The 25,658-nt window shown below is 44.4% G+C and overlaps 1 protein-coding gene across 4 annotated transcripts in view; it reads right to left on the bottom strand.

Annotated features, from left to right (window-relative positions):
• Positions 1-25,658, bottom strand: part of atm (ATM serine/threonine kinase) — a 244,812-nt gene that overhangs the window by 124,378 nt on the left and 94,776 nt on the right. For all 4 annotated transcript variants that reach the window (XR_011935196.1, XM_072476780.1, XM_072476782.1 and 1 more), the window contains exons 27-30: positions 21,234-21,352; positions 15,134-15,260; positions 9,909-10,108; positions 399-573 (exon numbers count right to left, since the gene is read on the bottom strand). Coding sequence is in view for 3 of the 4 variants with exons in the window: in XM_072476780.1 (XP_072332881.1) it covers positions 399-573; positions 9,909-10,108; positions 15,134-15,260; positions 21,234-21,352 (621 nt within the window). In the remaining variant the exon portion in view is untranslated. The remainder of the gene's footprint in view (positions 1-398; positions 574-9,908; positions 10,109-15,133; positions 15,261-21,233; positions 21,353-25,658) is intronic.

Below are 25,658 nucleotides of genomic sequence, written 5' to 3'. Positions count from 1 at the left end.
TTCTCCATCCCCTTACACCTCCAATTTTAAATCCCCATTGTTGTTTAGGTTACTTATTGGTCTCCTCTGGTCCCATTGGCCGTTTTGTCTACAGCTACACACTGTGGGTATCCTCCCTAAATCTCTCTGCCACGCCACTTCCCTAACCCTTGATGCTTTTGCACCAATCTCTCTTCCGAAACACTTGTTCATTCCTCCAAGTATCTGTCTTAGGCCCAATCCATTTTGATTGTGCTTCTGTGGGGCACAATGGGAGATTTTTCTACATTACACGGTAGAATCGTTTTATTACTACATGTTTTAAGTTTTTAAACTACAGTTTCAATAAGAAAAAAATTAAGCCCATGAGACTTAAAACTGCAAGTCACAAACAAAGACAACATAATGAATCAGCTCACCTGCTGGCGAATCCCTGGTTGCTCATGGACCAATGGTATCAGCGTGCCCACGATAACGTGAAGGTGGCTTTCAAGTGCATCTCCACAGTGCTCCACAGCAGTTTGGCAAGTAACATTCAAAAGGTCACAACACAGAGAAAAACTACGTGTAGATACATCATCCATGTGTGATGGCCTGAAAAGAATATTAGCAACAAATGGACTGAAAAAATGATGGCCCAGGCCTATTGTTCCTCAGAGGGTCGTACACTAGAAGATGCACTGGAGGACCCCGAGGATGTCCCCCGCAAAGACTTGCCCAGGAAGTTTCAACTTCAGTTGGGCAATTACCCGGTGTCTGGAATTATCTAAAACTCTGATTTAACGTTGGCGACTTCGGATGGTTCTGACTTACAAAGAAGAAGGTACCCAGGAAAGGTTAGAATCATTAAAATAACGCTTAGGTAATTACTTTATGAACCCCCCCCCCCCCCCGCCCCAAACTGGACCACTCACAACTAACCTCCCAACAATCTCCTCTCCTCCCTGACCACTTGATCCTCCCACCTAGCCTCACCCCCTCGACTCCCCAACCCCGCTCAACCCTCTGACCATCCCACCTATTCCCTTATTATCTCTCTCTTAGCTTCTCAAAGTGGCTGGGACGTATAAACGTACTGGTTTACGGGGGCTAGTGCCATAAAAAGGAGGCGTGGCTTCATTTACCCTGATGATCCTGCACTGCACTGAAAGCCTCCAGGAGCTGATGCGCTCCACATTTCTCAGCAGGACCAGATCAGATGTCCAGGCGAGAAATGTGGAGCTCCAGTCAAAGGTAAGAAAATAGGAGTACAGTGGTAATCCAACGGTGATTGTTACTCCACAGAAGATTCACCCAATATCTAACTTAAGGCATTGGTGTAAAATTTGGGTCTTTGTAGCAATTGGAGTCCATATTAGGATTTCAGATACCCCATTATCTTGTATACATGAACTCAAAATGGCTGTGGAACCATTCACTACAAGTAGCTAATGGAAATGAAAGTTCTTTATATTCGTCAACTTAATAACACCTTATAATATGCTTGCTATACGTTATACAAACCATCACTTGTAACTAATTTGAGGTAGATTCTCCGGCGCTGGTTTATCGGTGGGGCGTGAATCGCGCCGCGCGGTCGGGGGCCGTTGGCAGCGCCCCCCCCCGGCGATTCTCCGGCCCGCGATGGGCCGAGTGGCCACCTGTTTTCGGCGGGTCCCGCCGGCGTAGATTACACCAGGTCCATACCGCCTGGACCTGGCTCTGCGGAGGCCTGTGGAGTCCTCAGGGGAGCGCGGGGGGATCTGGCCCCAGGGGGGGGGGGGGGGTTCTGGCCCGGGGGGGGGGGGGGGGTTATCAGAGTGTGGGTGGAGCTGGGCTGTCTGTCAGCTTTTTACTTTCGTTTTAGGCTGTTTGCTGCAGGGCGTGTTTTAGTTTTGTTTTCAGTGTTGGAGCTGAAGCCAGACAGAGCAGCTGTATTGTTGATCTCTCTGCCATGAAAAGACTATCTCTTGATCATTTGGTGAATTCAGAATTATAAATGTCTTCAGTAGTGACTTTAACGTGATGTGCTTCTGTTAAATGGTGTTTCTTTTGTAAGTCTTCTGGATGTTAAGAGGAAAGCTTAAAGGATTACTTAGTGTTGTATTCTTTGGGGGTTGTATTTGAATTGATGGTTGCTAAGATGTTCACTGTATGTTTCAAAAAGGTTAACTTAAGTTCGTAGAATAAACATTGTTTTGCTTTAAGAAATACTTTTCCATTTCTGCTGTACCACATCTGTAGAGTGGGCCGTGTGTTCCCCATACCACAATCTATTAAAAGTTGTGGGTCAGGTGAACTCCATGATACACTTTGGGATGCTCTAAACCCTGACCCATAACAATTGGAGGCTCGAGGGGGATAAAAGTCTATCTATTGGATTGGCTTAGTGAACTTAAAGACAGTGAGGGGTGAGCATATTGTGGGTGCTTTTCAGGTGCGGTATTTTAGTTTAAGTGGGGAGTGTGTTGTGGACAATGGCTCTTTCAGAGGCTCAGAAGTTTTTGGGGGTGGAGACGGTCACACGCAGTACCTTACGGACAGAGACTAAAAGCAGACTGTTAGATTTGGCAAAAACATTGCAATTAACATTACCTGAAAAAACTGGGGCAAGTTGCATAAGCTCAACCTGTCCCGACTGGTGGAACGAGTGAGGGAGGAGGTCCGGAGGTGGGATGCGTTCCCGCTGTCATTGGCGGGGAGGGTGCAGACTGTTAAGATGACGATTCCCCCGCGGTTCTTGTTTGTTTTTCGGTGTCTCCCCGTCTTTATCCTGCGGTCGTTCTTTAAGAGGCTGAATAAAATTATTCTGGGATTTGTATGGGCGGGGAAGTCCCCACGGGTGAAGAGTGTGATGCTTGAAAGGAACAGAGGAGAAGGGGGGCTGGTGTTGCCGAACTTCAGCAACAATTACTGGGCGGCCAACATAGCGATGATAAGAAAATGGATGGTGGGTGCGGGGTCGGTTTGGGAGCGGATGGAGGCTGCTTCGTGCAGGGGCACTAGCTTAGCAGCCCTGGTCACGGTGTCTCTGCCGCTCCTGTCGGCGTGGTACTCCACCAGCCCGATAGTGGTGGCAGATCTTCGGATCTGGGGCCAGTGGAGGAGGCATGTAGGGGAGGTAAGAGCATCGGTGTGGACCCCAATCTGCGGCAACCACCAATCTGCCCTGGGGAACATGGACGGGGGGGGGGTATCAACTGTGAAGGAGGGCGGGGATTGTGAGGATGGGGGATCTGTTCCTGGAAGGGAGCTTTCCGAGCATGAGCGCGCTGGAGGAGAAGTTTGGGCTGGCGAGGGGGAACGAATTTAGATACTTGCAGGTGCGGGATTTTGTACACAGACTGGTGCCGTCCTTCCCACGTCTTCTGCCGAAGGGGAGGCAGGACAGGGTAGTTTCTCGGGGAGAGGTGGGAGAGGGTAGTCTCAGACGTCTACAAAGAACTAATGGGAGCTGAGGTTACGCAGATCGAGGACCTGAAGCTTAAGTGGGAAGAGGAGCTCGGGGGGGGGGGGGGGGGGGGGATGGAGGACGGTGTCTGGGCAGAAGCCCTGAGCAGAGTAAACACGACCGCAACATGCACCAGGCTCAGCCTGATCCAGTTTAAGGTCGTGCACCGGGTCCACATGACAGTGGCCCAGATGAGCAAATTCATCGGGCTGGAGGACAAGTGTGCTAGATGCACTGGAGGGCCGACTAACCATGTACACATGTTCTGGTCGTGCCCTAAACTCAGGGGGTACTGGCAGGGGTTTGCAGATGCCATGTCCCGGGTATTGAAAACTGGGGTGGTAATGAGCCCCGAGTTGGCAATCTTTCGGGTTTCGGAGGACCCGGGAGTCCAGGAAGAGAGAGAGGCCGACGTTCTGACCTTTGCTTCCATGGTAGCCCGGCGACGAATACTGTTAGCATGGAAGGACTCAAAGCTCCCGAGGGCTGAGGTATGGCTACCGGACATGGCGAGCTTTCTTGGCCTAGAGAAAGTCAAGTTCGCCTTGAGAGGTTCGCTATTAGGGTTAGCCCGAAGGTGGCAGCCATTTATGGACTTCTTCGCAGAGGAGTAAGCATCAGCAAGTGGTGGTGGTGGTGGTGGTGGTGGGGGGGGGGGGGGGGGGGGGGAAAGAGAGGATACCTCAATAAAATTGTTTGTTAAAAAAAACACATTACGTGACAAAATGCGAAAAGATGAGGTAATTATGGCGGTGGCTAAGCATTTAAAGTTGCCTGAGACACAGTTTGACTCACTGGAAATGGCAAAAATTCAGTTCCAACTTAAAAAAAATTGAACATAAGAAAGAATTAAAGTAGCTACAATATGAAAGAGATAGAGAGGAAAAAGAGAGAGGGTGATACAGATCAGGGAAAAAGATAAAGAGAGAGAGTTTGAACTTCAGAAAATGACCATGAAACATGACAGTCAGTTAAAATTGGCAGGCGTAAAGGGAAACGTTTAGTTGGATGATAGTGATGAGGATAGTGAGAAAGAGTGTCATCGTCGAAGGCTTGGTGGAGATCTATTTAAATATGTCCAACCACTGCCAAGGTTTGACGAGAAAGAATTGGAAGCCTTTTTCATTTCATTTGAGAAGGTAGCTAAACAAATGAAATGGCCACAGGACATGTGGGCATTACTGATTCAAACAAAGCTGGTAGGTAGGGTTAGTGAAGTGTTTGCATCATTACCGGAGGAGGTATCTGGAACGTATGAGGAGGTGAAAAATTCCATCTTAGGTGGTATGAACTAGTACCTGAAGCCTACAGGCAAAGGTTTAGAAATTTAAGGAAAGAATTTATCAAACATACATGGAGTTTGAAAGGATCAAACAGAGTAATTTTGTTAGGTGGATAAGGGCTTTGAAAATAGACAAAACGTATGAAGCTCTCAGAGAAATTACACTTTTGGAGGAGTTAAAAAATTTGATTCCTGATTTAGTGAGAACTCGTGTGGAAGAACAGAGGGTTAAAACTGCGAGATTAGCAGCAGAAATGACAGATGATTATGAATTCGTTCATAAATCAAAGTTTGGTTTCCGACATCAGTGTCAGCCTGTGAGGGATAGAAACTGGGGACATGAGAAATACTCAAGTGGTAAAAGTAAAGGTGATCTGATGGGAGATAATAAAGAGAGTAAACCTCAGACTAAAAAAGAAATCCAGGAGTGGAAGAGACATGAAAAGTTTCAACTGTTTTCACTGTAATAAACTAGGCCATGTAAAGTCACAGTGTTGGTAGTTGAAGAAAAGCACTGGGAATGCTGATGTGGTAAAACAGGGTAAGACAGTGGGGTTTGTTAGAGTGGTAAAGGAAAGCCCAAGTGAAGCGAAGGAGATGCAAAAGATTGTACAGCCTGATCAAGAGGTGATTGATAAGAAAGTGCCAGATGTCTTTAAAGAATTTACTTGTGTGGGTAAAGTTTACTCATGTGTATCAGGAGCAGCAGGTAAATAAGTCACAATTTTAAGAGATACGGGAGCTAGTCAATCTTTAATAGTAAGAGATGAGGAGTTAAGTAGTCTGGGAAGAATGTTGCCAGAAATGGTGGTAATATGTGGAATTCAGGGTGAGAGGAGTAGTGTTCAATTATATAAGGTAAGGTTGGAAAGTCCAGTGAAGAGTGGTGAAGTGGTAGTTGGAGTAATAGAGAAACTATCTTGGCCAGGAATACAGTTTATCTTGGGTAATGATATAGCTGCATCGCAGGTGGGAGTGATGCCTACTGTGGTTGATAAGCCAGTGGAAAGTCAGTCAACTGAAGGGTTGAAGGACGACTATCCTGGGATTTTTACAGATTGTGTAGTAACAAGGTCGCAAAGTCACAGGTTAAGACAAGAGGAGAAATCAAAGAATGAAGATGAAGTTGAAGTGCAATTATCAGAAACGATTTTTGATCAGATGGTTGATAAAGAACAAGAACAGGTGGAGGATGAGGTGGATATTTTTAGTTCAGGAAAATTGGTGGAGTTACAACAGAAAGATGTAGAAATAAAACAGATATATCAGAAAGCATACACGGAAGAGGAATCTGAGTGTATACCAGAGTGTTATTACCGTAAAAGTGATGTCTTGATGAGAAAATGGAGACCTTTACATATGCAGGCGGATGAAAAGTGGGCAGAAGTTCATCAAGTAGTATTGCCGGTAGGGTATAGAAAGGGGGTGTTGCGAGTTGCACACGAGGTACCAGTGGGAGGTGATTTGGGAATAAGGAAAACTCAAGATAAAATCCAAAAACATTTTATTGACCTGGACTACATAAAGATGTAGTTAAATTTTGTCGATCATGTCACACATGTTAAGTGATAGGGAAACCTCAAGCAGTGATAAAACCAGCACCCTTAATACCCATTCCAGCATTTGAGGAACCTTTTACAAGGGTCCTAATTGATTGCGTAGGACCGCTTCCTAAAACAAAAAGTGGGAATCAATATCTTTTGACTATAATGGATGTGTCTACTAGGTTTCCAGAGGCCATTCCAGTACGTAATATTACAGCTAAAAAGATTGTGGAGGAGTTACTTAAATTCTTTACTAGATATGGACTACCCATAGAAATACAATCGGATCAAGGATCAAATTTTACCTCAACGTTATTCAAAGAAGTTATGGATAGCTTAGGAATAAAACAATTTAAATCAACTGCATACCATCCAGAATCACAGGGAACGTTAGAAAGGTGGCATCAGACATTAAAGACAATGTTGAGGGCTTATTGTCACGATTATCCAGAGAATTGGGATAAAGGAATTCCATTCGTACTGTTTGCAATTAGGGATGCACCTAATGAGTCAACCAAATTCGGTCCTTTTGAACTAATTTTTGGTCATGAGGTAAGAGGACCACTTAAATTGATTAAGGAAAAATTGGTGAGTGAGAAAGCGGAAATTACATTACTGGATTACATGTAAAATTTTAGGGAACGATTAAATAGAGCAGGTGAATTGGCTAGACAACATTTAAAATTTGCACAAAATGTGATGAAACGGGTAGCAGACAAGAAATCCAAAGTTTGTAGTTTTGCCAGTGGAGATAAAGTTTTAGGCTTGTTACCAGTAGTAGGTGAACCTTTAAAAGCAAGGTTTTGTGGACCGTATCAGATTGAAAGGAAATTAAGTGAGGTGAATTATGTGGTTAAAAACGCCGGATTGAAGGAAAACTCACCGAGTGTGTCATGTGAATATGCTTAAAAGGTACTTTGAAAGGGAAGGAGAGAAAAAGGAGGTTTTAATGATTCTAACTCAAAGTGACGAACCAAATCCAGATGACCTGGAATTTGACATACAGCAAATTAAATTGGAAAACGAGGATGTTCTTAAAAATTTAGATAAATTGTTGAGTTACCTTCCAGAGGAAAAACGAACTGGCCTGAAAGAGTTATTGATATCACATGGGCAAGTTTGTGGAGATAAATTGGGAAGTACTAAAATGGCTATACATGAATGTAGATGTGGGAAATGCTGTTCCAATCAAACAACATCCATACAGACTTAACCCGTTAAACCTGGCACAGGTTAACAAAGAGAGTGAGAGTATGCTTAAAAATGGCATAATTGAAGTGGATTGCAGCCAATGGAGCTCACCCATAGTGATGGTACCTAAACCGGACGGTACCCAATGGTTGTGTGTGGACTATAGAAAGGTTAATGCAGTTGCAAGAACGGACTCTTATCCTATCCCACGTTTGGAGGATTGCATTGAGAAAGCGGGACAATCCTCTTTTATTTCTAAATTGGATTTACATAAAGGTTACTGGCAGGTACCTTTCTCCGAAAGGGCGAAGGAGATTTCAGCTTTTGTGACTCCAGATGGTATATACCAATTCAAAGTTATGCCATTTGGCATGAAAAACGCCCCAGCCACATTTCAACGGTTAACTAACAAATTCTTTCATGATTACCCATTTGAGTTTATTTGATCGACTTCAGGAGGCGGGTTTGGTGATAAACCTAGCCAAAAGTGAATTTGGAAAAGCCCAAGTCACTTTCCTTGGCTATACACTCAGACAGGGTCGAATGGTCACACAGGATGTGAAAGCAACAGGTATTGAGGAGTTTCCCGGTACCCTCAAGACGAAGGGAAATAATGCGATTTCTTGGCATGAGTGGATTTGTTCGAACATTGGTGAAAATGTTTTGTAGCGTGATTGCTCCACTGACGGGAGTTGCTCAAGAAGCGTAACAAATTCCGGTGGACAGCGTAGTTTCAACAGGCATTTGACGGCCTGAAAGCTGTGATAACCAATGCTCCCGTGTTGGAGAATTACAAGGGACTCTGCGATCAGATTGAACTAAAGTATCTGACTTTAAAGAGAAACGCCGAGGCGTAGAGAAATGGGCGGATCGTGTAAGGATCTTCTTGTTCAAAGAGACTGTCAATCGAGAAAGATTTCAGGTGGAGGAAGACGAACGGAAAGAAAATGGACTATGTTATTGTACCTGTTTGCGTGTATTGTGTTTTTTGAAATGAAAACGTATATTTACTGTGTACATTTCTTAAAGGATAGTGAAAAGGTGAAAAATGAAACCATCTTGAAGTTGATGGTTTATTTTATTTTTTCTTTGGGGGGGGGGGGGGGAGGTGTCATGTGAGAGTACCTTTAAGAAATGGGTGTTTAAGAAATGTACCTTTAAGAAATGGGTGTTTATCAGTGATGTCAGAGTGTGGGTGGAGCTGGGCTGTCTGTCTGTCAGCTTTTTTACTTTCGTTTTAGGCTGTTTGCTGCAGGGCGTGTTTTAGTTTCGTTTTCAGTGTTGGAGCTGAAACCAGGCAGAGCAGCTGTACTGTTGATCTCTCTGCCATGAAAAGACTATCTCTTGATCATTTGGTGAATTCAGAATTATAAATGTTTTCAGTAGTGAGTTTAACCTGATGCGCTTCTGTTAAAATGTGTTTCTTTTGTAAGTCTTCTGGACGTTAAAAGGAAAGCTTAAAGGATTACTTAGTGTTGTATTCTTTGGGGGTTGTATGTGAATTGATGGTTGCTGAGATGCTCACTGAAAGTTTCAAAAAGGTTAACTTAAGTTCGTAGAATAAACATTGTTTTGCTTTAAGAAATACTTTTCCATTTCTGCTGTACCACACCTGTAGAGTGGGCCGTGTGCTCCCCATACCACAATCTATTAAAAGTTGTAGGTCAGGTGAACTCCATGGTAAACCTTGGGGTTCTCTAAACCCTGGCCCATAACACTTAACTAATTTTGTGCTTTGAATATACTAGATTAGGAGGCATTAAACACCACACTCCAATATCAGCAGGTAGATAAAAGTGATTCTTCCAAACAGAATTTTATTATGCAGCCAAGTGACAGAACAATTCAAAGGGTGATTGATCTAATGTACTAATTTTGTTTCCATGATGCTTCAATCATTTGGACAACCTCCTATTGTTAGGAGTAATTCCTTAAGGGAAGAGAATGAAGAAGCCAAGGTTGACATGAACAATTAATATTACACAGAATAATATTTTGAGAACAATCAAATACTAAAATGAAAAGAAAAACCTAGTCATTCATGGCCTGGTAGATCATTCCCCCGTCTTGAAATAAGAATCACAAACCAGGAAGGTTTCTAGATTCAACCTGCGATGAGTTAGTAGGTAGCTAGCAAACCAGAAGAAAACCAGCATTCTTCAGGTAGGTAGGGGAAAACAATTAACAAGGGCCTCAGCAACGTAATGCTATTCAATGATCCCCTCTTACAAAATGCATCAGGTAAGGTGAAGTCCACCTAAACTGCAATTCCCCTCCAACCCCCACTCCAGGAATAATTTAGCTTTTCGATAACTAGAAGAGTGAGAACGTGGCCGGTGTTTATGGAACAGCACAATGGAAAGAGATGGAATCTTTACAAGGGGGAAGAGAAAATGAATTAACTTTTTGTTTAATGCAGTCTTTACTTGGCAAAATAAAATGTAACTGAACCTTCAAAAGAATAAGAAAATGAAAGACTGACCAGCTGTTGAAATGGTGGATCAGACTGTAGATGACATCACGAAGAACAAATGCCCAAACGCCACCCAGGCCGTCTTTTATCTCTTTCAGCAGCAAGTTTACAAACAAACGATACATCATCAGGATTCGATGCTTTTCGTAGGCACTGCTGTTGTCTGCTGCTTTCTTGGAAATTGCTAGCAAGATTTTTTGGATGGAATCCTGTTGGCAACACATTTCAGAAACTTGTAATTCCAGGTGTTTAAAATGGCTTCTATAAAGGATGCGGGGCGCGATTCTCCACTCCCGCGCCGGTTGGGAGAATCGCCTGGGCCGCCAAATTTTCCCGGGACGCCGGTCCGACGCCCTCCCGAGATTCTCCCAAGCGGCGGGAAAGGCCTGGTCGAGTTTCACAGGCCGCAGAATCGCCGGTGACACCCAAGATGGCGATTTTCCGGCACCCCCGCTATTCTCAGGCCCGGATGGGCCGAGCGGCAGGCCAAAATGGCGGGTTCCCCCCCCCGGCGCCATCCACACCCGGTCGCTGCCGTCGTGAGCGGTGCGTGAACGCTGGGGTGCCCGCGATCGGTGCCCACCGATCGTCGGGCCGTCCTCTCTGAAGCAGGATCTCCTTCCTTCCGCGGCCCCGTAAGATCCGTCCATCTTCTTGCGGGGCGGACTTAGCGAGGACGGCAACCACGCATGCGCGGTTTGGCGCCGGCCAACCTGCGCATGCGCGGATGACGCCTGTTATCCGGCGCCGCCTTTACGCGGGCGACAAGGCCTGGCGCGTGTAGATGACGTGGCCCCGATCCTGGCCCATTGTCAGGGCCTGAATCGGTCGGGACCGGGGCCGTTTCGCGCTGTCGTGAACCTCGACGGCGTTCACGACGGCGCGGCCACTTCGGCGTGGGAGTGGAGAATCCCGCCCATGATATTTTAGAGTCATGTAGTGAGAATGAGGCCATCAAGCCCATGCTGGCTCATGATAGAATATCCCAGTCAGACCCATTCCCCTGCTCAATTCGCAGAGCTCTGCAAGTTTATTTCCCCAAGTGCCTATCCACTTTCCTTTTGAAATCATTGAATGTTACCGCATCCACTATCCCCATAGGCAACGAGTTCCAAGTCATTACCACTTACTTGTGTAAAAGATTTCTTGCTTACTTCATCGCTTGCCAAAATCTTAAATCTGTGTCCCTTGGACCAGCTAATGGGAGCAGATTTTCTTTGCCTAACTTGTCCAAAACCTGTCACAATCGTGTACACCGCTAGGAGAATCTCTACAGTGCAGAAGGAGGCCATTCGGCCAATCGAGTCTGCACCGACCCTTGGAAAGAATAACCTACCTACACGCCAACCCAACCCTATCCCTGTAACCCAGTAGCCCCACCTAACATTTTGAACACTAAGGGACAATTTAGCATGGCCAATCAATCTAATCCACACATTTGTGGACTGTGGGAGGAAACCGGAGCACGCGGAGGAATCGCATGCAGACACGGGGAGAAAGTGCAAACTCCCCAAGTCAGTCACCAGAGGCCGGAATTGAACCCAGGTCCCTGGCGCTTTGAGGCAGCAGTGCTAACCACTGTCCCACCTCTGTCAGATCTCCCCACGGCCTCCTTTGCTCCAAGGAGAAGAGCTCCAGCTTCTCCAATCTAATATAGCTAAATTCCCTCACACAAGAATAATTCTGATAAATCTCCTCTGTCCATGCTCAAGGACACTCACATCCTTCCGAAAGTGTGGTGGCTGGAAGTGGACACAATAACTCGTGTTGTGGCCAACCAGAGCTTCATTAAAGTTTAGTACTACTTCTTGGCTTTTGTGCTAAACTGCTCAATTTATAATGCCCAAGATTCTGTGTACTTTTCTAATTACTCTCTTAATATGTCCTGCCACCTCAAGGGCATGTGAAGATGCACCCATAGGTTCCTCTATCCCTCCACACTCTTTAGAACTGTGCAATTAAACATATATTGCCAACTGTGAAATTAAGCATATATTGCCTTTCCCTGTTATTTCTGCCAAAATGTATCACATTTGCCACTTGTCTTCCCATTCTACCAATCTATCCAGTATATATGCAACATAGACAATATCCAGTGCATTCCCTATATCAATTTTTTCTGTTATTTTATCAAAAAATTCAATTAGATAAATCAAATTCAATCTCTGCCTTTGACAAATCAGTGCTGGCTCTCCTTAATGAATTCAAATCTCTCCAAGTGACTGCTATTTTTTTTACCCTTGATTACGGTTTCTAAAACATTACCTACCGCTCATGTCACTAGGAATTGTGAATTTTTGAACAAAGGTTTCACTTTCCAATCTCCTAGAATATTCCCCATATCTAAAAAAAATCTAGAAGAATATGGCAAGCCCTTCTGCCGTCTCCACCCTCACTTTCTTTTGCAACTGAGGATGCATCCAAATCTGGCAACTTATCCAATATAATTATTGACATACTTTCACATACATCCTGCCTATCATTATCTCTACCATCTCTGCTTCTACTGATATTTCATCAGCATCCTCTTCCTCAGAAAACATCAACACAAAGTACTCATTATGTCACCTTATTTGTTCATAATGAGCCCCACCCCTTATCACCCCGTAACTGGACAAAAATAGAAATACGCAGTATTCTGCTTTTAATATAAATCTGAATTTGAGGCACCAGTACTGATCATTGTGACACTCCACTAGTTTGAGCTCGTCAAGTGAAAAATTATTAATTTATTCCTACGCTCTGCTTTCTGTTCCCTAACCAATCATCTATCCCTACAATATGAGCTCTTATTTTGTGAAGTAACCTTTAAAGAGCAATTTAGTGAATGCCTTTTGGAAATCCAAGTACACCACATCTGCACGATCCCGTTGCTTGCAAAGTCCTCAAAAATCTCCTCTGTACCCTCTCCAGTTCAATCACATCCTTCCTATAGTGAGATGACCAGAACTGCACACAGTACTCCAGCTGTGGTCTAACCAAAGTTTGGAACAGCTCCAACATAACTTCCCTGCTCTTATAATCTCTGCCAAGCCGGATAAAGGCAAGTGTCCTTTATGCTTTTTTAACTACCCTATTAATCTGTCCTTCTGCATTCAGGGATCTGTGGACAAGCACCCAAAGATCCCTCAGTTCCTCTGAGCTTCCTAGTCTACTGTCATTCATTGAGTACTCCCTTGTCTTAGATACACACATCTCACCAAACTGAACATGAAATTCTATCATATTATCACTGTTGCTCAAAGGTTTCCTTACTATGATATCATTGATTAATTCTGTTTCATTGCACATTGCCAGGCCTAAAATAGCCTGCTTCCTGATTAGCAACAGAATGTACTGCTTTAAGACACTGTCCTGAATAACTCTATGAACTGGTCTTCCTCATCAACTTTGCCAATCTGATTTATCTAATCTATATGAGGATTGAAATCACCCATGGTTATTGCAGTACTTTTCTTACAGGTTCCCATTATTTCTTCCTGTGTAGTTTTCCTGAAGAGTAGCTACAGTTACGGGGCCTATAAATTACTCCCAAGTGACTTCTTATCTCAATCCAAACTGATTCTACATCTTGGTCTTCTGAAGTAAGGCTATCTCTTACTGTTGTATTAATGCCATTCCGAATTAACACCACTTTTTCTTCGATTCCTGTCTTTCCAAAATGTCAAATACCCGCAAATATGTAGGTTGCAGCTTTGGTCAGCATCCATGTCGCAGTAATGGCCATCATGTCATACATATTTATTTCTATTGAGCTACCAATTCATCCGTTTTGTTACAAATGCTGCATGCATTCAGATTCAGAGCATTTAAGTCTGTTTTTGTACTAATTTTGCAAACTGTGCTTTTTTGCTGATGCACTCTTCAGTTTGTGTGCTCTGTCCGTTCCTGGTTATCATTGCTCATATTGCTACTCTGACTATTGCCTTGACCTTTCTTTTAAATTTACCATATCTCACCTCACGTGATTCCTCCCTACTCCGTATTTAGTTTAAAGCCCTCTCTACTACCTTAGTTATATGACTCGCTAGAACACTTGTCTCAGCATAGTTCAAGTGAAGGCTGGTGCAACTCGCACTTTCTGCAGTATTGGTGTCAGTGCCCCATGAATCAAAACCTTTTCTCCCACACCAAACATTGTACCATGCATTTAACTCTCTAATGTTATTTATCCACAGCTCGTGGCTCATGTCGTAATCAAGAGCTTATTACCTTTGTAGTTCTACTTTTTACTTTAGCCCCTACCTGTTCATAATCCCCAAGCAGAACCTCTTTCTTAGTGCTATCTATGTCATTGGTACGGACATGGACCATGACAACTGGATTCTCCCACAGCAAGTTCCTCTCAAGCCCAGAGGAGATGGTAAGTGATGGGGGTGTGATGCATTGAACAGTGTGAGTCTAGTGGTGCAATTAATGGGATTTGGCATTTGAAGACAAATTCACTACCATGACCATTTGATTGATTTTCCTGGGGCACAGGTCCACAGGGTTAAACTCATGGCACTGACCATTACAGTTATCTGCCCATCTCTCTTGCCAGTTGTCTGCAGACCCTCTTAGCTCGGTATTTAGAGGAACTCTGTCCTCCTGTCTATCTCCTTCACCAAGGATTTCAGCTCAGCATTAGGGTACCTTGGTGCATGTTCTCAGTTCTGTTGTGCAGAGCTCCTCTTGTTTCATAGAATTTACAGTGCATTCTTGTTTATAAGCAGTTACAGCACTTGTTCCAGCAAGTCTTCACTTTTCCTTAAGAGGTGCAGGCTGGCTTGAAGTAGTATATTTAATTTAATTGATTTGGACTCTTTACTAAGGAGTGCAGCTTATCAGCTCTGGCTGCATACAGCTATTATGCAAATCAGCAAGCTGTTTGAAATTTGGCTGCTGCCTGTATCAGAAACAACAGGAATGGGTCAATTACACCTTGCAATATGGGAAAACCTTTTGGGATCAGTCCAATCTTGTAGCCATGGAATTTGTCTCCTTAATTTAAAGATGGTTCAAAGTGAGTGAGAAAGATTGGGATAACCTACCTTATTAGCTAAAGAGAGGTGCAACTGTGAAGAATATCAACCCATCCCTTGTTTCCCCCACAAAACTGTGGAATAAAATGAGTTGTCAATTTTACATTAAGGTTAGATAGTATCTTCAAAGGCTTCCCATCACAGTTGATGACCCTTTATTTCCTTTTTCAGCAAAAACAAATGAAAAATGTAGGTGAACAAGAAACTTACCGGGTTTCTTGAAAGAATTGCAACAAGCGACTTAAACTTCTCTTTGTGGCAGCTACTAATGTATTCCAATGTAGCTTTGATCACAGCCGATGGGAAATAAGGTGGGTTGGGAGCAGGGTCCATTGCCCTATATAGAAATTGAAAAATAACATTTCTGAGCACAGATGCCCCGCTGCAGAAAAATACAATCATGCAAGAGTTTTCCAAAAAAAATCCAATGTGAGACATACAGAATGGATCCAGGTAATGAAAGATCAGATTTCTTGTTTCCTCATCTCACAGATGCAGATCTATCTATGTGCAAGCATCCACGGTATCTTAACTTGATAAGAGTTAAAACAGATGGTGTTCATTTCAGGTTATTTATATCTCTTTTTTAAAAAATATTTATTATTTTTTTAAAATTTAGAGTACCCAACTAATAAGTAACATTATTTAAATAAAATAGTGAACTAGCAAAGTAACAAGAAATAGTGCTCCCCCCCCCACCTCCCTCCCCCTCCCCCCCCCTCTCCCCCTCCCTCTCCCCCTCCCCCCCCTCTCCCCCTCCCCCCCCCTCTCCCCCCGCCCCCCCCTCTCCCCCTCCCCCCCCCCCCCCCCCCCCCCCCCCCCCCCAGTTTGAGTTTGTGTAGAGTTCCCCAGCTTGGCTACCTGAATCCCCAAATATCAGAAGCTCCTTTCCACTCTCCTTAACGGCAGGGCGTCTATCCCTCTTCCCTGATCCCTGGGGTGTACTACGAAAAGCTCACTCTTCCCCATATTAAGCCTATATCCCGAAAAATCTCCAAACTCCCTCAATATCTGCATAACCTCTGTCATCCCCTCCACAGGATCCGCCACATACAGCAGGTCATCTGCCCCTCTAACCACCCCCCTCCATTTCCTAGAGTCTCTCAACGCTATAGCCAGTGGTTCAATTGCCAGCGCGAACAGTAATGGGGACAGGGGGCACCCCTGCCTTGTTCCCCTATGTAACCGAAAATACTCCGATCTCTGCCGATTTGTGACTACACTTGCCACTGGGGCCCCATAGAGGAGTTTGACCCAACTGACAAACCCCTCCCCGAACCCAAACCTCCTCAACACCTCCCATAAATAGCAGATTAAAAAATCTCCACCCGGTGCCTCAGTGTGGCTGGGAGATTGGATGAGTTCCTATACCTTGAGACAGTTAAGTAGACTGTGAGGGGAGCAATTGAGGAGTTTTACTGAAGTTGGCAGCCTTTCATTGTTTACTTTAAGAAGTTAGTCATCGTTAGTTGTTAAGGGGGGGGGGGGCGGGTTGTGGCAGGGATAGGCTATGTTTTAGGGGTTTTATGTTTGTACTGGTGTTTTATTCTGCTTTGCTGTTTTGCATTATTTTCATAGAATCATAGAATTTACCGTGCAGAAGGAGGCCATTTGGCCCATCAAGTCTGCACCGGCTCTTGGAAAGAGCACCCTACCCAAGCCCACACATCCACCCTATCCCCATAACTCAGTAACCCTACCCAACATTAAGGCCAATTTTTGGACACTAAAGGCAATTTAGCATGGCCAATCCACCTAACCTGCACATCTTTGGACTGTGGGAGGAAACCGGAGCACCCGGAGGAAACCCATGCACACACGGGGAGAACGTGCAGACTCCGCACAGACAGTGACCCAAGGTGGGAATCGAACCTGGGACCCTGGAGCTGTGAAGCAATTGTGCTAACCACTTTGCTACGCTATTTTGTATGATATAAAATTAAAAATCTGAATAAAAATATCTTTAAAAAATACATTTAAATTCAAATAATAAAAGACAACTAAAAAAAATTATACTTTGCATAACTCTATGCTCTACTCAATAAATCTAGTGGCTTGCAGCAAATTCAATGAAAGACAATGAAACAATAAATAAAAGTCAGCCAGATTTTTTCGCCAAAACTTTCTCAGTTCTGAAAATTCTGACAGTTGGAGTCATTTTCAGTTCTCAACATTGTTTCCAGGAGCAGCATGCCTTTTTGCTCAATCTTCCAGAAAACAACCAATTAAGAACCTGCTTTAGGGATTGTGGTCCAATTAGTGACGGTAGGAAGATTGGGAAGGCAAGAGGTCACTTTATTGCAAGGCTGGCCAGCAGTCATCACTGTGTCTGCTGTGAGAGGGCTACTGCAAGTGCTGCAGGAGAGGGAGAGGGGCAACAAGGACGATGGGAGTAGCTACCACTGCACCACTCCCAGCACCACTGGAGACAAGAGTCTCCAGGAGCTACTCACACAATGGTAAGCTTCTGCCAGCACAAGACCTCAGCCATGCCATTTTGTTGCCTTTAAAGGTCAGAAAGCACTGAACTGTAGTGCTACTCCAACTTCCCATTGTGAAGCCGCTTAGTCTGAGTTGCAGAGGTGCTGATACAGAATGGTGCCCAGGCAGTGGTGATAGAGCAGCTAAACACGTGGCTAAACAGCTGGTGTAGGAAGGAGGGTTTCCGTTATCTGGACCACTGGGAGCTCTTCCGGGGTGACCTATATAAGGACGGGTTGCATCTAAACTGGAGAGGCATAAATATCCTGGCCGCGAGGTTTGCTAGTGTCACACGGGAGGGTTTAAACTAGTATGGCAGGGGGGTGGGCACGGGAGCGATAGGTCAGACGGTGAGAGCATTGAGGGAGCACTAGGGAATAGGGACAGTGGGGCTCTGAGGCAGAGCAGACAGGGAGAAGTTGCTGAACACAGCGGGTCTGGTGGCCTGAAGTGCATATGTTTTAATGCAAGAAGTATTACGGGTAAGGCAGATGAACTTAGAGCTTGGATTAGTACTTGGAACTATGATGTTGTTGCCATTACAGAGACCTGGTTGAGGGAAGGGCAGGATTGGCAAACGTTCCAGGATTTAGATGTTTCAGGCGGGATAGAGGGGGATGTAAAAGGGGTGGCGGAGTTGTGCTACTGGTTAGGGAGAATATCACAGCTGTACTGCGGGAGGACACCTCAGAGGGCAGTGAGGCTTTCTGGGTAGAGATCAGGAATAAGAAGGGTGCAGTCACAATGTTGGGGGTTTACTACAGGCCTCCCAACAGCCAGCGGGAGATAGAGGAGCAGATAGGTAGACAGATTTTGGAAAAGAGTAAAAACAACAGGGTTGTGGTGATGGGAGACTTCAACTTCCCCAATATTGACTGGGACTCACTTAGTGCCAGGGGCTGAGACGGGGTGGAGTTTGTAATGAGCATCCAGGAGGGCTTCTTAAAACAATATGTAGACAGTCCAACTAGGGAAGGGGCGGTACTGGACCTGGTATTGGGGAATGAGCCCGGCCAGGTGGTAGAAGTTTCAGTAGGGGAGCATTTCGGGAACAGTGACCACAATTCAGTAAGTTTTAGAGTGCTGGTGGACAAGGATAAGAGTGGTCCGAGGATGAATGTGCTAAATTGGGGGAAGGCTAATTATAACAATATTAGGCGGGAACTGAAGAACATAGATTGGGGGCGGATGTTTGAGGGCAAATCAACATCTGACATGTGGGAGGCTTTCAAGTGTCAGTTGAAAGGAATTCAGGACCGGCATGTTCCTGTGAGGAAGAAGGATAAATACGGCAATTTTCGGGAACCTTGGATAACGAGAGATATTGTAGGCCTCATCAAAAAGAAAAAGGAGGCATTTGTCAGGGCTAAAAGGCTGGGAACAGACGAAGCCTGTGTGGAATATAAGGAAAGTAGGAAGGAACTTAGCAAGGAGTCAGGAGGGCAATAAGGGGTCACGAAAAGTCATTGGCAAATAGGGTTAAGGAAAATCCCAAGGCTTTTTACACGTACATAAAAAGCAAGAGGGTAGCCAGGGAAAGGGTTGGCCCACTGAAGGATAGGCAAGGGAATCTATGTGTGGAGCCAGAGGAAATGGGCGAGGTACTAAATGAATACTTTGCATCAGTATTCACCAAAGAGAAGAAATTGGTAAATGTTGAGTCTGGAGAAGGGTGTGTAGATAGCCTGGGTCACATTGAGATCCAAAAAGACGAGGTGTTGGGTGTCTTAAAAAATATTAAGGTAGATAAGTCCCCAGGGCCTGATGGGATCTACCCCAGAATACTGAAGGAGGCTGGACAGGAAATTGCTGAGGCCTTGACAGAAATCTTTGGATCCTCACTGTCTTCAGGTGATGTCCCGGAGGACTGGAGAATAGCCAATGTTTTCCTCTGTTTAAGAAGGGTAGCAAGGATAATCCAGGGAACTACAGGCCGGTGAACCTTACTTCAGTGGTAGGGAAATTACTGGAGAGAATTCTGCGAGACAGGATCTACTCCCATTTGGAAGCAAATGGATGTATTAGTGAGAGGCAGCATGGTTTTGTGAAGGGGAGGTCGTGTCTCACTAACTTGTTTTTCGAGGACGTCACAAAGATGATTGATGCAGGTAGGGCAGTGGATGTTGTCTATATGGACTTCAGCAAGGCCTTTGACAAGGTCCCTCATGGTAGACTAGTACAAAAGGTGAAGTCACACGGGATCAGGGGTGAGCTGGCAAGGTGGATACAGAACTGGCTAGGTCATAGAAGGCAGAGAGTAGCAATGGAAGGATGCTTTTCTAATTGGAGGGCTGTGACCAGTGGTATTCCACAGGGATCAGTGCTGGGACCTTTGCTGTTTGTAGTATATATAAATGATTTGGAGGAAAATGTAACTGGTCTGATTAGTAAGTTTGCAGACGACACAAAGGTTGGTGGAATTGCGGATAGCGATGAGGACTGTCAGAGGATACAGCAGGATTTAGATTGTTTGGAGACTTGGGCGGAGAGATGGCAGATGGAGTTTAATCCGGACAACTGTGAGGTAATGCATTTTGGAAGGTCTAATGCAGGTAGGGAATATACAGTGAATGGTAGAACCCTCAAGAGTATTGAAAGTCAAAGAGATCGAGGAGTACAGGTCCACAGGTCACTGAAAGGGGCAACACAGGTGGAGAAGGTAGTCAAGAAGGCATACGGCATGCTTGCCTTTATTGGCCGGGGCATTGAGTATAAGAATTGGCAAGTCATGTTGCAGCTATATAGAACATTAGTTAGGCCACACTTGGAGTACAGTGTTCAATTCTGGTCGCCACACTACCAGAAGGATGTGAAGGCTTTAGAGCGGGTGCAGAAGAGATTTACCAGAATGTTGCCTGGTATGGAGGGCATTAGCTATGAGGAGCGGTTGAATAAACTCGGTTTGTTCTCACTGGAACGAAGGAGGTTGAGGGGCGACCTGATAGAGGTCTACAAAATTATGAGGGGCATAGACAGAGTGGATAGTCAGAGGCTTTTCCCCGGGGTAGAGGGGTCAATTACTAGGGGGGGCATAGGTTTAATGTGAGAGGGGCAAGGTTTAGAGTAGATGTACGAGGCAAGTTTTTTGCACAGACGGTAGTGGGTGACCGGAACTCGCTACCGGAGGAGGTGGTGGAAGCAGGAACGATAGTGACATTTAAGGGGCATCTTGACAAATACATGAATAGGATGGGAATAGAGGGATACGGACCCAGGAAGTGTAGAAGATTGTAGTTTAGTCAGGCAGCATGGTCGGCACGGGCTTGGAGGGCCGAAGGGCCTGTTCCTGTGCTGTACATTTCTTTGTTCTTTGGAAAATGGCAATGTTGGTGGAGCACTGCAGATAATAGCTTAATCATCACTCTCAATTGGTTTGCTTCCACTGTCGGGTGGGTTGGCATCAGCATACTTTAGCATATTCCCGAGAAAATCAGCTGGAGGCAGGAACACGTATATTTATCTGACACAATGTATTTTGTCTAATTCTGCTAGATCTCTTGCTACCAACAGCAGCCACAGCCCCCCCGGCCAAAACTACCCCCTCTTAATTTGGCACCAAATCCAAAATAAAATGAAAATAACTCAAATGAAGAAAACAAGTGAGCAAAACAGATGCGATTACTTGAGATACTACTATAGTTTTGTAAGAACCACATGGAACTCAAGAATGTTCATGTTATTTCTTTTTTTAAAAATACAATCTTCATGTAGGAACAGCTGGCAAAAACTTGCTTTTCGTAACACTCTGGGTGGGGATGCAGGTAACCTATTACCCGGTTATTAGTTTCATTACCAATGAATGGTTTCAAATCTCCTTTAATTTCCTTACCCAGAAAACTTTACCAACTCAATACCATCTCTTGCATCTTGGTCGGGCGGGTCGTACAGGGTATTAAGCAGCTCTACAACAATCTCTGGCAAGCTGTTGTGGCTCAAATGGTCAATTTGCTTTTATAAAAAAAGAGAAATACTAATGTCAAACAATATTTCAGAAATTGTATTGTTACACCAAACATGCTCACAGCAAATAAGGCAGCTTTCCCAAAAGAAAATGGCATGGAATAACTTCACCATGTTTACTATTTCCTGAAATATTTCTTGTTCTCATGATAGAGCAAAATAAGCCAATATGGATCAGCAAAAATATAATAAATAGATTGTTTGAACCTGCAAACTCCCAAAGATTAGTTTTTATTACTGTCAGAACAAAAATAGGAAGCAATAAATGTCCATCTATGCATAAACTGCCTCATATCATCTCTTTGCAACTCATGTTGCTAGTAAAATACCAATTTCAACTCAAGACTGAGAAGTAGAGTCAAAAGTAATTTTTATTGAGAATTCTAGGTACAAGGCAAAGGGTAGTAGTAACACCCATGCTCAAAAAATCTTCCATGAACTATATGCATTCATAATGTCATACAGATCGGAAGGGTTATCTGGTAAGTACCATGATGATTCAGATGAGAAAGTTGCAGGCTTAATCCCCTGACGATGTAGTTAGTTGCTATCACATAGCGCATTAATACAAGTGCCCTCATTTACTCTGGGTTAGGTAGTGGGAAATACCAAAGAAAATGTGGTTACCATTCACTATTACTATCCAGTGATCCCTGCTGGAAGTGGGCTGAATGGATGCCAGGTAGAATTCTGACGACTGTAATCTTGCGTGGTTTTGTGATGATTGTTCCTTTAAAGGGCAACACAACAGAGTAAGGGTCACTTGGCCTGGATGATCAATCGGGACTCGGTGTGGAATCACCCCATGGTGAGAGAGGCTCCTGGACAGAGACATTTTGGGATCTAGCTACAGCAATGGGGCTGCTGTACAATTCTTATTAATAAATGCCTTTTATGTTCACAAATGAAGTCCGTGAAAGCACATCTGACGCCAAGGATAAATCATCCTGACTTTGCCTCTGGCCCGACACCAGTGAGTATCCTGTTGTAATCAAAGTCCGAGAGAGATAAAAAGCACTCACCAGAATGCCTCTCTTGGGCGAATAGATCCTTTTGACTCCTCCATGGAGGATTGGACACAATATGCTGAGAGCGTTGGGTATTCATTCCAAGCAAACAAAATAGGGGAGGCGGCGAAACGCAAATCAATTCTCCTAAGTGTTTGTTGAGCTCGGACCTATAACTGTATTTGCAGTTCCAAGCGCACCTGACTCCAAATCATTTAGTGAACACGTGGATCTAGTGAAGGCTCAATTGCAACCCGTCATTCTCCAGATATTAACATTTTAATTGGAGGGCGAGAGCCCCATGGGAATCGATCATGACTTACATTGCTATACTGAATAGTTACATTGCTATACTGAATACTATATAGGGGCTGGTTTAGCACACTGGGCTAAATCACTGGCTTTTAAAGCAGACCAAGGCAGGCCAGCAGCACAGTTCAATTCCTGTACCAGCCTCCCCGAACAGGTGCTGGAATGTGGCGACTAGGGGCTTTTCACAGTAACTTCATTGAAGCCTACTTGTGACAATAAGCGATTTTCATTTTTTCATTTCATGAAGCAATTATCGGAGTATTAAGATTTTTGGAGCCACCGTAAATGACTTTACGGGACAGGTTAGTCTGTGGTGCTAACAATGACATTATTCAACGCAGATTTCTTGCAGAAGTCGACATGAATTTTAAATGAGCAATGAAGATAATGCTGGCCATGGAAAGCATTGAAAAAGGTTCACAAGGGCTGCAGGACGCACAAAATAGCGCCGTTCCCCAGTTAAGGTAGGAACCTGCAGTCAGCGATGGCACCAAAACCACTGAAGCAGCCACGAAGCAGGAAATAATTTCAGCCACCAACAAAACAAAAAGCTCTAGAATAGGAAATCAGTCAGTAACACTGAAGGCGGAATGTTACTGATATGGAGGTAACCACACTCCTGAATCATGTCAGCTTAAGGAGGCTGAATGTTTTTATTGTCACAAAAGAGAACATTTGATAAAGAAGTGGAGAGCTAAGTCAATATTACCGAGTAATCAATCAACCAAGATCTTACAAGTAGACAACATGGAAGAACCCAACACCAATGATTCTGGTATTCACTCTCTGTTTAATCTAAAAACAGGCAAGATAGATCATTATACTATAACGCTCTGGGCAATGGGAAGCCGCTCAAGATGGAAGTGGATACAGAGGCATCAGCCACTGTGATGGGCGAGCATGCATTTCAGTACCGAAGAGAGGGAGTCCAACCATTGAACTCAAAGAGCTGTTCTGCCAAGTTGAAGAATTATACGGACGAAGCAATAAAGATAAAAGGCACCATAATCTTTAAGCTATGGACAACAGTCTACCCAGCTCCTCATAATAGTGACAGGTGAAGGACCAAGCCTTCTCGGCCACGATTGGCTTAAAGAAATCAAGTTGAATTGGGCCGAGATTTTTCGAGTGCAGAAAAAGGGACTCCCCGAACGGATAAGAAAAAAACAAGAGCGTCTTCTGTGATGAATTAGGCAAAATCAAAGGGCTACAAGCCAAGATTTATGTGGATCCAGAGGTGACTCTCCGGTTTTATTTTATAAATGTTTTTAATTGGATTTCACATTTTTATGTTTCATATTTCAGTTTGGATATTAGATTATGTGTCTAACCGTGTATAGTATCATACAAAAGCAACCAAGGCAAAATTAGAATTACAAAGTAGATAGACCAAAGAGCGGGAAAAACAAAACACAAACTAACGAGGATTACGATATATATTTACATCTACCTGTTTCGCACCCCCCCCCCCCCCCCCCCCCCCCGTGGCTGTGGGCCCCATTTGACCGATCTGCCTCAATTGCCCTGCCTAGTATTAATCCTACCGAGTATTTCCCTTTGTATTGCTGCTCCCTATGTTTCTGACGCTGCGGCTGTGCCCCATGTGATCCGCTAGTCTTTTTTATGGGCTTTTGCCCCCTTCCCTCCTCCACCCCCTCCCTTTATGATCTGTGGCTGGTTTGTGCCCCCACTTCCCCCCTCCGCTCTATTGGCCGTTGGCTCCCCATAAAAAGTTCTGGCTGGTCTGATATCCTGAAGACTGACACTTTTGGGCTTGGCTCCACCCTCATCCCCACAACCTTGGGCATTGTCTCAAAGAAGGCTGTCCAGAAGCCGACAGTGGTTGGCTGGACCTCCCTGGCACAGTTGACTCCCCAACTTTTTAGGTCAAGACGGTATGCCATTAGAGAGAAATTGGATACTGACTTAAACCAGTTGGAAGAACTCAGCTTTGTCCAGCCAGTTCAGTTCTTGAACAGGCAACACCTATAGTCCCCGTATTGAAACCGGACAAAACCATCCGCATTTCCGGCGATTATAATATAACAGTTAATCAGGCCACCAGGTTGAGTAAATATCCAATCCTGAGAGGTGAAGACTTGTATGCAAAGATGGCAGGCGGTCAATCTTACACAAAGCTGGATATGACTCATGTGTACCAGCAACTTGAATTAGATGACTCTTCCCAGGGATATGTCATGATAAACACGCAAGAGGCCTATTCCAGTACATGCGCCTGCCTTTTGACGTGTCTTCGGCATGTGCAATATTCCAAAGGACAATGAAGAGTCTGCTACCAGGGGTATCACGGTCTGTAGTATACCTTTATGATGTTGTTATAATTGGATCGACAGAAGCTGAGCATCTAGCAAACTTTGAAGGAGGTGTTAATGAGATTTCATGAGGCTGGAGTTTGCCTCAAGAAAGAGAAGTGCACTTTTCAAGCCATTGAGGTGACCTACCTGGGACACTGCGTAGATGCACAAGGATTACACCCTGTAGAAGACACGGCCAAGGCGATAAAGGATACGCCTGCCCCCACAAACACAACTGAACTCAAATCATTTTGGGGATGGTAAACTACGATGGACATTTTTTTAAAACCAAACCTATCGATAGTGTAGGCTTCCTTGCATATGCTGCTAAAGACGCATCATCATTGGTCTTGGAAGGCTCCCCAGTGTGAAGCTTCCAAGCGAGTAAAGCAATTGCCGCATTCATTAAACATAAACCTGCCTCTCCATATGGTGTTGGTCCGGTGTTGTCCCATGAGATGGACGACGACTCTGAAAGGCCAATAGGGTTTGTGACAAGAATCCTCATTAGAGGCTGGAAAAGGCTACTCATAAACAAGAAGGAAGGACTATCAATACTCTTTGGTGCCACAAAATTCCACCTGTACTTACACGATAGACACGTCATAGTTTCTGATCACAAACCGCTCTTGGGGTCTCTTCAAAGAGGACAAGGTACCC

This window comes from Scyliorhinus torazame, chromosome 15, assembly GCF_047496885.1.
Source record: "Scyliorhinus torazame isolate Kashiwa2021f chromosome 15, sScyTor2.1, whole genome shotgun sequence".
In the NCBI taxonomy this organism is placed as follows: domain Eukaryota; kingdom Metazoa; phylum Chordata; class Chondrichthyes; order Carcharhiniformes; family Scyliorhinidae; genus Scyliorhinus; species Scyliorhinus torazame.
The sequence above is the reverse complement of the archived record's forward strand: the minus strand, read 5'-3'. Positions and strand labels throughout refer to the sequence as shown.